The 16,703-nt window shown below is 42.3% G+C and overlaps 1 protein-coding gene and 1 long non-coding RNA gene across 50 annotated transcripts in view; one reads left to right on the top strand and one right to left on the bottom strand.

The window, feature by feature from the left end:
* LOC141782345 (uncharacterized) overlaps positions 1–16,703 on the top strand; it is a 221,876-nt gene that overhangs the window by 93,151 nt on the left and 112,022 nt on the right. The window lies entirely within an intron of this gene.
* clasp1a (cytoplasmic linker associated protein 1a) overlaps positions 1–16,703 on the bottom strand; it is a 103,788-nt gene that overhangs the window by 18,950 nt on the left and 68,135 nt on the right. For 9 of the 49 annotated variants that reach the window (XM_074658510.1, XM_074658511.1, XM_074658517.1 and 6 more), the window contains 11 exons: positions 15,001–15,024; positions 12,676–12,786; positions 12,186–12,212; positions 11,340–11,504; positions 8,310–8,468; positions 6,175–6,237; positions 5,280–5,383; positions 4,620–4,643; positions 2,986–3,230; positions 485–548; positions 24–187 (listed from right to left, as the gene is read on the bottom strand). In XM_074658510.1, the coding sequence (XP_074514611.1) occupies positions 24–187; positions 485–548; positions 2,986–3,230; positions 4,620–4,643; positions 5,280–5,383; positions 6,175–6,237; positions 8,310–8,468; positions 11,340–11,504; positions 12,186–12,212; positions 12,676–12,786; positions 15,001–15,024 (1,150 nt within the window). The remainder of the gene's footprint in view (positions 1–23; positions 188–484; positions 549–2,985; positions 3,231–4,619; positions 4,644–5,279; positions 5,384–6,174; positions 6,238–8,309; positions 8,469–11,339; positions 11,505–12,185; positions 12,213–12,675; positions 12,787–15,000; positions 15,025–16,703) is intronic. The other 40 variants (XM_074658521.1, XM_074658531.1, XM_074658544.1 and 37 more) reach the window with 23 other exon arrangements.

The following is a 16,703-nucleotide window of genomic DNA, read 5'->3' as shown; positions in this document are numbered from 1 at the left end:
GTGACTGGGCTTGCATTACAGACCTTGTGATATCCAGGGCCTTCTGGACTTTGGCCTGGACTGAGCCCAGCAGATCTGCCCCCATCTTCTTCAGCAGCTGAGTGAGCAGGACAAAAAGCCAGTCCTGCAGGTCCTCCCTGTGTACTGTGACGAAGTCCACGAGAGTCTCCAGGAACATGCTGAACACCTGAGGACGTGTGCACGGTTAAGACATGTATCATACAACACGGCTTGATTTGACTTAACTACTGTAACATTAAACTGCTCATGTTCAGACACATTTAGGTTAATGCCTGTGGTAATATAGATACAAAAACACACTTACTCTCTGTTGTTAAATCCACAGCAAGGCAGGCCATGCAACAAGAGATACTACATTAGTTTCAAGTAAGTCACACCTCAACTATGTACAGTATTGCTGTATTTTGGATACCATGCCTTTACACTACAGTCATAATTAGAACAAGTCATCTTCTTTACTTACCTTGCTATGTGGATCTGCAAACATCCTTGTGAAGATCTCGCAAAGTCTCTTCAGCTCCACTCGACTGCAGTGAACAAAAGACACCAGGAGGTATGTCAAGCAGGGCGGGGTTCGACAAAATGCTTCATAAGCTTCTTATGTTAAAAGGTTAGAAACACAGACATCATTTCACTGAAACGCAAGGTTTCAGGTGCTACTATTTGCCTCTTCAAAATTACATGAAAAGTGCCAAATGTGAGATTGAGAGCATTTCTATTGCTTCCACACGGCTATCAACATGGCGACGGACAGCTGAGCCGATGGTGCTAACAGCGCTAACAGTGAAAACAACAGGAACACTGCTGACAGAGCTAACAGGGCAGGGGGGACGCTATGCTTCCACAACGGCGCCATCAGTCGGGATGGCGTTATCAGCTGTAACCGTCCTATGAGAGCCGTGCAGAGCAGCGGCCGTGAGATAGCCAGTGCACGAACATGCACTAAAAGCACGCACGGCCGGCTCGGCTATGTCAACAAAACACAGAGAAGCTCTGATTACAGCACGCACAGAGGGAGAGAGACTTCATTCTCTGCTCAGGTAGACATTACTCCTCTATATATTTACATAGCAAATAATAATTTGCTATGTAATGCTCTGGATATCATATAGACAACCTTTAAAGCTTAGATGATCATAAAACCCTCAGCAGTTTAGCCCCTACACTTCCATCTCGGCCATTTACTAAGCTAATAAGTGCTCTCACTAAGACTGTACCACAACCAAGATGGTTGCAAGATGCATCTCTCGGATGAACTGGGAAGCAACATCAGTAATGTTCCCGGGGTCATGGGGGGTAAAGCTTGGAAAGTAGCCCAGGCCTGATGACCCTGCTGCCACCGTCCCAACAAGAGCCTTCTGCCTTAACCCTGCCTCTGCCACCTGTTACTCTCTGGCAGCACTCCACTTTGTGCCTGTCCAGACCTCAATGCCAGCTGCTGCTACTTTGGGCTCCCTGGAGTCTCTGTACTGCATGGCTTCTCTTGTTCATGTCACTACAAATTACAGTACGAAGAGGCCGCTGAAGGAGAGCTGTAGGGTGCTGGTTGACCCTACAGAGCGGCACTGCTTAAGCTCCTGGGCAGGCCAAGCCACCTTCACAGATAGCTGCTGATTTTCTTCTCCAGGGCTTCCTTAGTTGACATAGGAACATCATATAGTAGCAGGGGCCATAAAACCCTGGGCAGGCAGGTATATCCAAGCCTTGAAATGACTGGGCAGCCCAGATTTGTCAACCTTTTTAAGTCAGACCTCAAGGTCTCTGCTGGTTTTGTGGAGGGTAGCGGTGTCCTTCAGGCTGCAGTCGAAGAGTTTCCCCAGGCTCCTGAGGAAAACTCTTTGAGTTCAGCTAAACTAATGAATGATCTCACAAACACCGTGCCACAACCAAGACAGCCCAGTCACTTTGATTTTATCCCTTCAGCATTGTTCAAAGACGGTGGCTTTGTCCCAATACCCACACTTGAGGTCTTCAGCACTTAATTGCGCGGTCACGTGCGGCGAGGTAGAAGGCAAGCGTGTCTCACGTTGGAAAAATACCAACATAGAGTACACCTTTCCTAATAACACTTTGACGTTGTATTCAGAGGTAAGTTTATCCCATAATTCACCACTGTCTTCCATGCTACACCTGTCCAGCTGTTGGCAGTAATGAGCCTATAAGCTGGTTTTAGGACAGACGCCGTGTTGGATACAGAGTGAATATAATAGAATTATAATCAAACCTTCACACCGTTCTTCTTGATGGGACTGATAAGAATAATCACATATCTGACCCTGTCAGTGTCAACATACATATGTTCCATCCTTAAACAATGTATCAGACAGAAAGCATTCTAAATAATATCATATTATGTCTCTTTTGTTATGTCATGTACGGTATTTGTATTTGCGTTTTTATCAAACAAGAATGTCCCAGTGAGCTCTGATAAACTTCTGCATGCTTGCGCTCTTAATGGGCACTGCGGCAATTACCGGAAATATGTCACACAAGTAGACACTTGACTACTAGCGATTACCGTGGGTGTTGGGACAGACCCATTACAGGGCGTTTTCAGTAGGGAGTAAATTATCTAGGCAATAAGACATTTTTGCCCAAACTGTTCGAGTGCACACAGTGTGTTCATGCCGTGCTCATGACATGTGGGATGGAAGGAAGTGATGCCTGCCAGTCAAGAGACTCTTTCCTATCGTCACCAAGTTTGTATTTGTATTTATATCCTTGACTCCTGCGAAGAGTAACTAGACACGGCCAAAATCCTGATTATGTTGCCATTTAGAGATTGCTGGATACGGTCTCTTATTGTACCATTCAGAGGTATTAAACATTAACATCTCCTGAAGCAGACGACACACAGTTATAGCCTTTGGTCACACTTGAGTGAGCTGGACATAGTGTCAAAGCTCACATTTCCACTCTGGCACTGTTTGACACTTTGGCCAAGATACATGAGCCCAACCTCACCTCAGTATTCTTTGGCTCTTGAGGAGATTCTGCAGACCCAGGAGGCCCTCCTTCCTCTCTGACCAGTTGGAGCTGGCGCAGTGGTTCAGGACCTCCGCCACATCCTCCGTCTGGCGCAGGTAATGGGGGATGCCTCCGTTCCTGGAGCCATATGAGCGCTCTGAGCAAGCGCTGGACGCATCACTGTTGGCGTCGTCATCAGAGTACATCCCAGGTGATTCGTACCTCCGTCTCAACGGCTTCCTCTGAGGGAGAAAGAAGAACGTGAAGGAAACACACAGTCTGATGCCTAAATGTTAACCAGGCTCGGAAGGAAACGTGCTTAGAGAAATAAACTCAGCCGTGAGGTTAAAATCTTTGATTACAAGATTGCAAGACAGTTGCATCAGGAGCCATGCAGTTTCCGTACATTTCATGTTTGCATTTCATGTTTTGTTCTGTGGATTTGACTTTGGGAAATTTGATACATACGCAGTTGTGGTATCTAATTCCTCAGCTGAAAGAAAACTAAGTTGCTCTGATTTCCTTAGAGCACAAAAATGTCAGCGTAAAAAAACATAAAATTAAATATTAATATTATTTTCCACTTTCACTGAGTTAAATGTTTAACCAACTTCAGTCCTGATTATAACTACCAAATATTCATTCATTTTCAGAATTTTAACCCTTTAAAGGGTAGGGTTGGTAAAGATTTAGAAACATTTTGTTTATATTTGTCGAAATTATCTTTACATCCTGTCAGCAATCAATAAATCAAATACTCTGACAAAAAAAAGAGAAAACTAAATCTGGTATCTGTGGCTGTCGCAGGACTGTAATAAGCCGGTTTTCGGTTTGAATGAAATGATTAGACAGGCTACCTGCCTGTTTACCTGCATTCATGAGAAAATGGCTCAATCTGGTGGAAAATAGTAAAAACTACAATGTTAAATCCAGGACTCCAGATTGAAAGCCTGATATAATATAATGCATGATTAATGGCTGTAGGATCAAACATTGTGGTTTTAATGGGTTTCAATGGGGGCATTTTTGTCCTTAAGGGTCTGAGTGAGGTTTATTATAGACTTATTATAGGAGCGGAGGTTGAACTTCCAAAATTTAGAAGTAAAAAAAAACAACAACAAAAAAACACCTTGCCAAAATGTATGCCATATGTATTAACACAGCCAAAATGATCAAACAAATTAAAATTAAAAAGCCAAAAATGTCCTTAGTGATGCACAAAATCATCAACAGCCAGTCAAGCAGTGCCATCAGTCAGCAAAAAGGTCTTGACTACAAATGCAATGCAGTCGGAGACACCTCAAACAGTAGCGCATATTTAATCTCATAGACTCAAAAAATAAACATGAATGAATAATGTACCATAACAATGAGGTTCAATGCAATAATACTACAATGTGAAAAAGAAAACGACTTTGCTGGGTGCCATACTGTAGATGCACACGATTGGGATGCGATGGACAGAAACATTCAAGGTGAAATTCAATCAAAAGATCAAATCAATCAAAAGGGGGTTGGGGGTGGAGGAGTGTCACGAGCCATTGAATGAGTCAAGCTGCATTATTGTTTTCTGAACTCGATTAGTACGTGATGGCATGGATATACGAACAGTATGTAAAATGACCAACTACCTTATTCCTGGAGTCTCCTAATAGCTGAAATGGTAACAAACAACCAAGAGGGAAAGATGAGAGAGGGAAGGTTTAAGAGGACACAAAGAACAAGTACAGTCCTGCTGAGAGGACAAAACTTCACATTTCACATTTCAACCGATATGTGTGAACGGTTGAGATACTCTCAGCTATTGTAATCTACTGTATGAGCATACATTTGTGTTCTAAGTCTAAGACTGTAACCTTGCAAAAGTTGACTGTGTTTTTCTCACTCAGTTTCCAGTTAAGAGATTACAGTCTGGAAAGCATCCAGTTGGCCGAGCCTGACAGACAGATATGTGTCAGCCCAATAATACAAACAGTGGGGAATGGTTAGATAACACCTGTTTGTCAATTCAATTTAAGACTTTTGAATATCTTATAAGGCCTTTTTATGAGGGAATATTCAATGCTGTTAAAGACTTTTCAAGATCTGCAGATACCCTGTATAAGGCTGGTATGAGGCATTTTTATTGCCACCCAATTTTGCGATTCAGTCAACTCATTCTATACAAAATGTCAGCATGAAAACCTTACCTAGTGCCTGTTTCAACAACAACAACAACAACCCCCTTTCAATAACAACAAACCTATTAACATATGTCTTTTCCTGAAGAAAAACATTCCACAGCAGCTTACCAGAGCATCAGCAACTGCTGCCTCCACCTCTGTGCCAGTGTTTAGGACCCTCATAGCGTTGACTGATGCAGAGATCCTCGCTTGGTGGATCAAACCATATCGGTCTAGACAGGAAATGGGAAAAGAAACCAGGTAAAGGCAGATGGTGAGTGAAGCTCAAGTAAAAGTGGCCACCGTAACTTACCTGAATGGACAAAAGCAAAGGATGCTTTTCTTACTTTTGTAACCACACAGATCGAGTTTCTTTTGGACACATTTGAATAAAAAGCAATGCACTGTAAATGAATGAGCTGAAAAGATCCAACCAAAGGGGGAATATTCTCAAGTCTCTAACCACCGAAAGTAAAATGAAAAACACAAATAGAGGATGAACGAGCCCTTGGGCAGAAAGACAGGCATACGTTGCAGCTATGCCGTTTCCCTCGGAGATGAAGGGATGTAAAGCACCAACAATGAACCAAAGAGGAAAGAAAACACAAATATGAGCCTATATGTTCAAAATGAAAACAACAGTGGCACAAACTCACAAAGAACAAAGGATGACGTGTCAAATAAACATCAAGTGAAGCTGGACTGAGTCAACCCATATAAGGTCACAATTCCACAAAAATCAAAGCTAAAATGAAAAAAATGTGGCGCTCAAGGGACAGGCAGATGAATGTTTCCCTTTACATGCTAAACAAATACAAGCTGTCCATTCTTACCTTTCCTGTTTGATAAATTACTGAATAAAATACTCAAAAATACTCGGGAGTGAAAATAAAGTAACGGAATGATGATGCTAACACAACCACAGAAGCATGCTGGTCCAGTTGGCATTATTGCCTCTAAGATAGGGAATTTGTGGGGAACCGAGAGTGACCGGGGGGTCGGGAGGTCTGGGCATGCAGGTCACCTGACTGGCCGTGGTGGTCGGCTGTGGAGAGAGCGCTGGTTGAACGGGAGTGACGTCGGGAGGCTGCAGGGCACAGGAGAAGTGGGCAACATCCGGACCAGGGGGTTAATGACACATACTACAGGTGTAACACCAACCTCTACGGTAAGAATCAGGAGCAATGTTACACTGCTGGGCTGTGACATTAGTACGGAGGGGCAAGTGATAAAAACTAAATTCTGGTGATCTATTTTCTAAGTCTGATCTTAATTGTTTTCTCTCCTGTGTTTATGGCTTAACAGGTGAAAACTAGAATTACAGCCTTTCGGTTGTATGCCGCCACCAACCAGTCAAGTTGCACTTTACATCCATGTCTGTTCAAAATGTCATCACGTCATCACTTTATCCTGTTGAAATTGTCATAATCAGCATATGAATTCTTGACTTATGGCCAAATTCCCTCCAGAGAGATAATGCGTTCACGAGAATGGGACGAACAAATAGTTTCTTTTTTTTTTCATCTGTGAAAACAGGAGGGGAAAAAGAGTTTTGGCGGGTGATTTTGTCAGGATCATTTTTCTGAGTGTTTGTTGTTGTAATACTCATTACGACCAGTTTTTATCTCTGCACTTTAAACTAGGGCTGTCAAAGGTTACACAATAACACGTTGACGCAAATTTGTTTACCGCCGCTAATTTCTTTAACGCAATCAATCTTTCGTAGGCTGTAGCGGGCTCATATGATATGGTATCATATGAAACTAGAAAACTTAAGGAATCTATTTGTACCAGCCATGTCATACTAGCTTGTCGCGAAGAAGGCTAAATAACGCTCCAAACTTGCACTGAATTTTTTGCAAGGAAAAAATAACATGGCCATTTTCAAAGGGGTCCCTTGACCTCTGACCTCAGGATATGTGAATGAAAATGGGTTCTATGGGTACCCACGAGTCTCCCCTTTACAGACATGCCCACTTTATGATAATCACATGCAGTTTGGGGCAAGTCATAGTCAAGTCAGCACACTGACACACTGACAGCTGTTGTTGCCTGTTGAGCTGCAGTTTGCCATGTTATGATTTGAGCATATTTGTTATGCTAAATGCAGTACCTGTGAGGGTTTCCGGACAATATTTATCATTGTTTTGTGTTGTTAATTGATTTCCAATAATAAATATATACATAAATTTGCATAAAGCTGCATATTTGCCCACTCCCATGTTGAAAAGAGTATTAAATACTTGACAAATCTCCCCCTTTAAGGTACATTTTGAACAGATGAAAAATGTGTGATTAATTTGCGATTAATCACAATTAAATATTCTAATCGATTGACAGCCCTACTCTAAACACAAGGTACACATATTGTATCTAAGCAAGTTATGTAAATTAAAACTCACCTGGAAGAAAACATTAATTCTTTTAGTCCTATTTAAAACATGGGGTGAGTATTACAACAACAAACACTCGAAAAAGTGAAATTTTTTCACAGAAAGAACAAAACGACAACAAAAGCAGTAAACCTATGCTATGCTAACAGTCCTTAAGCTTGGCTCTGAAGCACTGACATGCTGAGGAATGGCATACTTCTCCGCTCCTGCTTTATAGATTACCTATTGAAACAGCAACGGCTGCAGAGTTATGACATCACTTCCCGGGATGTAACAGCACAAGAACTGCAGTAGCAGTGCATTGGTTGCAGGGGCACCGTCAGCTATGAATACTGACTGCAGTTATTGCTTGCTGTTTCTGTTGCGTCTACTTCTTCCTCTATGTCTTCCCCAATCTTAAATGATGGCTCTTAGACTTAAAATCACAACATCTGTACACAGATTCACTCAGAAAGTATTCACACGCACAAATAAAGATAAAATAAATAAGGTACATTTGAAGACAGTACTTCGTAATTTATACCATCATAAAAAAAAATTAAAAACAGGATTCAAAAGAGACACTGGACACAGAACAGTAATCTTCCCAAAACCCAGAAAGGCACTATTAGTGCATGCACAGAGAAAGACAGGCAGAGGTAGGGTGACACTACAAAGAGGACCAACAACAGGAGGGAGGCTGGTGTAAGCATCTGGTAAAGATAGTCCGGTTAGGACACCCACTGGTAGAGGTAGTCCGGACAGCTACTAGCTCAGCGGTACTCACCCAGAGGAGTGAAGCCCCGAGCAGGGCTGGTGTCGCGGCTGCTCTCGCGACTGGTGTCGCGACTGCAACCCTGACTCATGCTGGGACGGGGAATGCGGCTCCGGGCTAGCGTGCGGTAGGGAAGAGCAGCAGGAAGAAGAGCTTTACCACACAGCCTGGCTGTCAGGACAACAAGTTAGATGGGAATGTCAGTGTCCATTCATGAGGGAAAGTGGGGTTGAGAGTCAGAAGTGAGGAAGAGAAGAGGGGTAGAGGTTATGGAAGCCCTGCAGACTGTACTGTACCTCCAGGACTATACTATTCATGACACCCAACAAAGTCCTGCATGAAACAACAAACTGGTGACTTTGCTATTCTTAGAACTTTGCTCATGGTGGTGCTCAATTAGATTAGCATCAAAAGTCATTAAAATCAAAAGGCTTTATTGCACTGAACACATGAATGTGCTCAGTGAATTTCATGACCATCACATTTGGATCATTTTTTTGTGCACAAATGCACATTCGACAGACTGACGGATTGATGAAGTGACATCTGTCATTCAGGGGCCTCATTACAGAAAAATACCTGCTAGTCCTATCTTAACGTGTCAAAGATAGGACAAATCCTGTCTTCCTATTACAGAAGGAATTCCTAAACTCGTGGTTGCTGGGTCCTCTCTTATCTTATCTTAATTTAAGAAATCCAAACTACAACTGTACATTTGATTCTTCAATCGACACTCGTCCTGTCACGCCTGTATCTATGTTTAGAATGTACAGGTAGGCTACTCGAGACGGACAAGCCATAATGTCAACGGCTCTCACTTGTTACTGGCTGGAAGTCTGGAAGTCAACCTTAACAAAAAAAATCAAAAACGAAGTGCATTTGTGATCCATCATCATACGATTTGAGTAGCCTTTCAAATCATTGTATTTCAGCGTTCTTGTTGTTCCCCATCTTCATTGTCATACAGAGCTAACAACAGTGCTGCTGTTTAGGATTTAGGATTCAACATTTGGAAAATGTTACCTAAGTTAGGACAGCTCTGTAATAACTAAATTCCTATAATTTAATATAATAATAATATTTTTTTCCTAAATACAATTAGGAAACATGTTTCTGTAATACAACAAATCCTAAATGTCATCCTAAACTGAGATAAAATAGGAAGTTTCTGTAATGAGGCCCGGTGCCCAAAATATAAAAGGGAGAAAAAATGTACTGGAGAGATTAGAAGAAGACAGAGACAGAGACAGAGACAGAGACAGAGACAGAGACAGAGACAGAGACAGAGACAGAAGCAGTGGCAGAATGCTGGGTGAGTGAGTTGGTCAAACAGCATACTGCTAGTAAAGGTTAGATAGTCTGGACATCTCCAAAGAGCAACTCAAGTGCCTGTTAACGATGAGATACATATGGAAGAAAAGGATTACAGGGATTAGATATTAAGAAAGTAACATATCAAATTGGGATAAAAAAACAGCAGTAACAGCGGAACGTGAACAGTATCCCCCTCTTATCCAAACAAATGAGGCAAATTGAAAACAAAACAAAAATTAAGGATCTGTAATTAATCATAAAGATTCAACATTTCCTCTTATTGAAACAACTTTTCAATGACACTTCACAAAAGCAGCCAGTCGTCCATTAAAGGGAAAATTCACCACCTTTTTATGTGGATGTCCAATCAGTGTTGATGGTAAATGTAATCCATTGAAGCAATAAATTCCCCAGTGCGTGCCATATTGACCAAGAACGCTGAGTTCTCCTGCTCGCAGAGCCGTACCAGCAATGCCTACATGTACCAGGATGCATTGCACGCGATGTCTGTTTAAAATGTCATCACTTCATTATTCTATCCTATTAGACATTTGTGTAAAATTGTCATAATTAGCATATGAACTCTTGAGTTATGGCCAAAAACTTGTTTTGTGAGGTCACAGTGACCTTTGACCTTTTACCACCAAAATCTAATCAGTTCATCCTTGAGTCCAAGTAGACATTTGTGCCAAAATTGAACCGAATGTACAGACAACCTGAAAACAAAATTGCCTCTGGCCACAGCTGTCACCGACGCGGAGGCCTAAAAAGATTTTTTTCCATCGAACACAGGCGTTTTCATGCCAACCACTACAACACCCATAACCACCGCTCCCTCTCAACCAATCATACATTATCATCATATTATATCAGAATAGATCTGTGAGGAATGTTTAGCTGAAGACTAAAACTATACATCAAGTGTGTGTACGTTTTCATCATGATGAAAAGAGAACTAGCAGAACAAACGCAGACAATCTGCACCGTTTGTGCCAATAACAAGCCAACAACGCTTTGTGATGGACAACAACAATCTGTGCAGTGTTTATGGTCTGATTAAAAAGGAAATGTGACCTCTGCGGCGTTTCAAAGGGCAAATCATGAGTTTATCTCTTTATCAGGAAATTAAGATAGCAAGGTCCAGTTTCATAACATAATCCTGTGTCAACGTATGTCACTTATCAGCACATGTGTTCATGTGGTCGGTGATGTGGAGCATGTGAATGGTCAGTGTTTAACTTGTTGCAGTCTTGTCCCAGTGCCTGCACATTTTAATGGTGTGGATTTTACGAGAAACAGATGAGTTAAAGGAACACTGTGATATGTTGCATTTCAGTTTCTTTCACCTAAGTGGCAACCTTGGGTGCTGAGCAGTGAAACCAACGCTGAAGTGCCAAAAACTGCAGTTCATCGAATGGCCACTTGAGGCTGGCTCCAAAAGGGAGTCAATCCCCGTAGACCCCCATGTTAAAATGCCCAACTTTACAGCAGAAGTAAACATGTTTACAGCCTGGTTACAGCCTTGGTCTCTAAAGCTAATTTCTAAAGCTCATGCTCACATAGCCGATGGAATCGACTAATTAAATTAACAATTAGCATTCATCATTTGGGGCATCAAATAATTTAAAGCTTAAGTTTGTTTAAGAAAGAAGTAAAAAACGGAGGTCAAAGTAAAAGGTAATCTATCACTAAAGATAGATAGACTTGTGTGAGTGGTCCTGGCCTTACCGAGGCCCAGTCGGCTGGGACTGGTCTCACGGCTGCAGCCCTGGCTGCGAGGGATCCTGGTGCGCTTGTCTGCTGGCGTGGTGGAGGCCGACACCGTGGCTCGAGGGATCCGGCCGTAGCTGCTGTGGCCGAGCAGCTTGCCCGGGGAGCTGGAGCGACTGCCGGCTGCCGGGAGACATGACAAAAAATTGTACTGTGGTTAGACAGTATTCAGAGTGAGAGAAACTGGTAGGGAGAAGGGGTAAGGGAGGGGTCCAACCTTTGATAACATGCTTGGTCAAATCTTAAAACACAAGCCCTGTGTCAACAGACCCAGTGCTGTGGGACAGTGCAGCAACATAAAAGGTAACGTGACATATTATAATGTCTTCTTCTACATTTATTCATCTTGTACTTCATGGATTTACTTAGATTTGAAGGTGAATGAATACTATTTTAATGACAACACAGAAGTTGGAGGCAAATAGAACTTCACAGGAAATTAAATTAGAGTCTGAATGAACAATCACAGACACACACTCAGGGTGAGGGGGGAGGAACCCATGTTCTAACTAACTGTGCTGTGGGGAGACATTTACTGTGGCACCAGTCACAAGTGGGAACATACAGCATTTCAACAGTGAAAACAAGGACAACACAATGGCTGACGGCACACGACTCCAAACAGCTTCTCAAACTGTTGGGGGGGAGTAAAAAAATGTGTGAAGCATGCTACTACCGTACGTGGTGAAACAAACGTAAAAGGCTAACAGAATGGGACGGCGTGCAAAGCTCTGTGTGCTAGGTGGGGGACAGAGCTTAGGGATGAGGCTTCTGGCTTGTGATCGGATGAAGCTGAGGCCTTACCATTGATGGGATTGGCTGATCTGGATCCTGGGTGATGGAAGCAATAGGCAGGACAGGGTGGAGAACGGTCAAAATGAGACAGATTAAATTTGCCCAGCATGCACTCTGGGCGGCTGTGAACGTGTTAGCTGTGTACGGATTTACTGCCTGATCTCAATACTATATACCAACATACACACACGTACTGTGCATGCATGTAGGGCACCCCTTGCACAAATACACAAGATTTGTGAGTGACTGGAAGAGTCTTCGGGGTGCTGTAAGCGCATCGCAACACACATACAAGAAACGGCAAAGCATCGAGTATGATGTCAGAGCCGATGCAGACAGAGATCATACTGGAAACATGAGAGTGGCAGATTGGTATGCAGTATGCACACGCATAGCTGTGTAATGCAGTACAATTCGATAGCGTGACTGAAAAGAGCATGACTCTGATTTCAATTCAACTTCAACGTTATGAGAGTCTGCGTGCGGTGTATATACATACGCTGGGACTGAGAGACCACTTTGGCTCGGCTGCGCCCCCTACTGTCCACCACTGAGGTACTGGCTCCTCCGGCCACGCTGCCCGAGCTTTGTCTCCTGGTACGAACACGACCTGGATGAAAAAGGAGGAGGGAGGGAAGAGAGGCAGTGGGAGTTTAATCCAATTACTTCAATGTGTTCACCCCTACCCTGAACAGAGATGCTGGGGAAGAGAAGGTCTGGGGAGACAGAATGAAGAAGACCTGGATGAGGGGATAGAGCCCCCCCTGAAAACACACAAGTGGGAAAGAAACAAACCTGAGTCTATTAGTTTGCAAATCATTCTCAGCGTTCATTTTAACCTGCAACTTGGTTGGGGTTTGCCCTGTAAGCACAGCCGTGCTGGTGCTAGCTAAGACACGAGCCACAGAAAAGCACAACTTAAAGGACCAGTGTGTAGGATTTAGTGGCATCTAGCGGTGAGGTTGCCGAAACCAACTGACTTTTAAATATAAAGTTTAAAGTGTGCCTTAATGTGCTAAAGAAACCATGAGACATATTGGCAAACTTTTTTGACCCAGGTCTGGAGAAAGATGGAAAACATTGAATATCCTTTGCAGCTGCCTATATGCTATGCTTGAAAACCTGCAAACATGAGGAATACTTTGACATTTTGACTTCTGATGATGAGTAGAAAAACATTTGCACTTTAGCTTCTAAAAAAAACTTTTGTCAAACTCAAACCATGATACTGCTAGCTGCAAGCTAATGGCTAGCTTTGGGCTTTAAGGTAGCGACGTAAAGACAGAAACCTTTCCCCCAAACTGAGAGACTGGTTTCTATTGTAAATGTGTAACATCAATATGTAGCACGTTTTGGAATTGCTACATTAAACATGCAGTGGGTCTGAAGCTGTTAGTCATATTTACCAAGCAACTTCATCATCGTAACCCCACACAACTCCACCTCAAATACATTTGATAATACAATCCAAAAGAAAAAGAAAAAAAAATGTCTTCTGAAGATTTCTAAGTGTCAACAGCCCTTTTAACATAAATAAAGTCAATTTGAAGTGAGAGACATTTGATTTTTGTTTAATATAGATCACTCAGGTGCTGGCCAAAAATGACACTTTTTTTCCACTCTTACTTCCAAAGCACCATTATAAAACCTGAGGTGCAACCAGTGAGTCCATCGTAGAATTTTATGATTAGTTGGGGGCAAAGGTCATCTGACCTAGAGCATCTACTGTAGCTTGTTGTGCCTGGAAAATAGTGAGTGTGATAACAAGAATTGCACAGCAAGCTAAAAATGAAAGTCACCTTGAGGTGGAGAGGAATTGTTACTCTGGGGTCCTCTCGGTTTCATTTGTATTATACTAGCCCTTTCCCTCCAGTAAAGTAGTCAAAAAGCTTATCCTTTAGTCTCGGATCATAAAAATTGACAACAAGCCGATAAGTACGGAAGCTCTGAGAGGCAAGTGAAAAAAAACAACTGTTTTCACAATTTAAAAAAAAACAAAAAAACTTTTCCCCCCACCTTTTTTACAGAAGAAGAAAAAAAGAAATCAAGGAAATTAAAAAGATTATCCTGGCGAAACCTTTTTTTTCACCTGTTCTTAAGTCATGAACAGGAGAGACAACAATTTAGATCAGACTTAGAAAACGGATCACCAGAAAAAAAAATTCTCACTTGCCACTCAGGGCTTCCATAGAATTTGACTTGTGGGTGACTGACAAGACAAAAAGGGATCTGTAGTATGAAACCCTACAATATAACACAAAACAGATGGTGTGATTTTAAATTCATGCCACATTGTGTACACAGCAGAACAGTCCAAGACTTCAGATTTAGCAACCCTGAAGACAGTTAAAAGTTGGGTAGGATGTCAAATTTGGCAACCATTTATTTCATGAAACGTTGCAGCGCACCGTCCGTTACAGTGGCACATCAACTTCTGTGAAATAAGAAAAAAACTAAGAAAGAAATAAAGAAAAAAAGCAACCTCCTTTATCAACTTAAAAACAACCCTACAGTATGAACCAGTAACATTGGACGTGATCGCTGTGTAAGTAACAGAGTTGATGGATACAGTTGTTAGGGTTACAGTAAGAGGAGAAAGTCCATGCAGACAGTCCATACAGTTCCACATAACTGGAGACCACTTGGGGGATAAAGAGAGGAAAAGAGGGCACAGATGAAGAGATGATGTAAACGTGTAGCCCGTGACAGCTGACAAAAAGGCACACTCATATAATACGTCTTCACTTTCTTGTATTCTGTGCATGTTGCACAACTACATACACACACACACACACACACACACACACACTAACACAAGTCTTACCATCACTTTTACCAGGAGTGCCATCTTTTGGGGCATTTAAGAAAGGCAGTGCAGCAGCGAGTGGGAGGAGAGGTATAGAGGAAGACATTAGTAGCAATTGAAGCAGGAACAGGAGTGAGTGGGTGAGCAAGGGACCTCATCATCATTAGTAATGGCCATTACCGAGCGACGGGGACTCATTGGAGAAGAACAAGGGGGGTAGGGGAGGGGGGGGGAAGTTTGACCAAAAGGATTACAGTAAATATCATATCTATCATTCCCCCATTTTAAGTTAATGGGGGAATGTTTAAGCCATTCCCCCATTAACTTAAAATGTTGGGAAAACATTCTTAAAAAAGTGTCTGGGGTTTTAATCACACTACTTAGCCTCATCACATCGATTCGTCAAAAGCAGCGGCGTAGGAATTAAACAGTTCCTGCTGACAGAACAGTCTAATGACAACCTCAGTAATCATTAATAGCCCCAGTCAGGCCCATAAAAGCCAGTGACTACAGGGGAAAATGTTTTAATACTTTGAGAATAACTGCTTGAGTGGGCCTCTGAAAAAGGACTTTGTTAACAAAGCTTTGCTAAAATACTGTAGATAGTGGCTCATTCCTGAGTAAATCTCTGCAGATGCACCATTGCATCCTGTTAGCAAAGCTGTAGCTTATTTAATTCACAGTTTTCTTCAGCATACATCAGACCGGCAATACGTCATCCAGAGTAGGCTTGCATGACCACGCCCACTTTTGGGGGAAAACAACCCCGTGTCCTTCATAGACGGTAACAGAGAAAACAGAAGAAGGTGAAACATGTCTCCACACTTCTACTTTAAACAAACCGGTACTAGTAATAACACTATGCCCAAGAGCTGCTGTGTGGTTGGTTGCACCGACAATAAATCCAAAAATGCTGATCTCCGATTTGTTTTCCTACCGTGTCCTAAAAAAGATCTAATAGAGGGGGCTTCATGTCTACAAGCTATAGACCAGACCAGCATGGCGTCATCGCCGAGGCTGCGCTCCATTTTGGGAGAAAGAAACTCGCCCTCACAGGAGAGGAAATTATGAAAAGCTGTTGAGGCACATACGATACGTGAATATTCACTGTCAGTGTGGTAAATGGCTATAGGATGCTAACGTTAGCTTGAGTGTGAGGCTGCTGCAGTAATACAGTCATATATTAACTTTATAGCAACATCAGACTGTCGTCTCCAACTAAATCTCAGCCCATATATCAAACAGTTGGCTATTAACACGTTGGTTATTTACAGACAACACTTAGCCTAACGTGATTCAATCAAATATGTAGAGATGTCTGGAGAGGCAATATCCAGACACTGTGTTGGACGGGGGAAGACTGAAAGGACATGGCGGTGATCAACCTTAATTTATTAAGGTATTGTGAATGCTCAGGTTCAGGCAAGGTCGCAAAATAATTATTAGACATGTGTATAAAACAAATGTTTGTATAACAGGAGATGCATGCATGCTTGTCAAAATTACAATCCAAACACACGTCAAATTGCATTGAAGTCTGTGGGATCTTCGATTTTCTTTCCCCCAAAAGGGGGTGCTGCCTTGACTTTTTGCGAAGTACCCGTATGTGCCGGTCTGATGTATAACCTTTCATCTTGATTCCAATTTGCTTGGACAGCTTTGATTCTCTGAACACTGTGTTTGTACTTACAATTCAGCGTGTGCTGTTTTTTGCTGAGTGA

Source organism: Sebastes fasciatus, chromosome 14, assembly GCF_043250625.1.
Source record: "Sebastes fasciatus isolate fSebFas1 chromosome 14, fSebFas1.pri, whole genome shotgun sequence".
NCBI classification, from domain to species: Eukaryota; Metazoa; Chordata; class Actinopteri; order Perciformes; family Sebastidae; genus Sebastes; species Sebastes fasciatus.
Note: the sequence above shows the minus strand (reverse complement) of the source record. Positions and strands in the feature narration are given on the sequence as shown.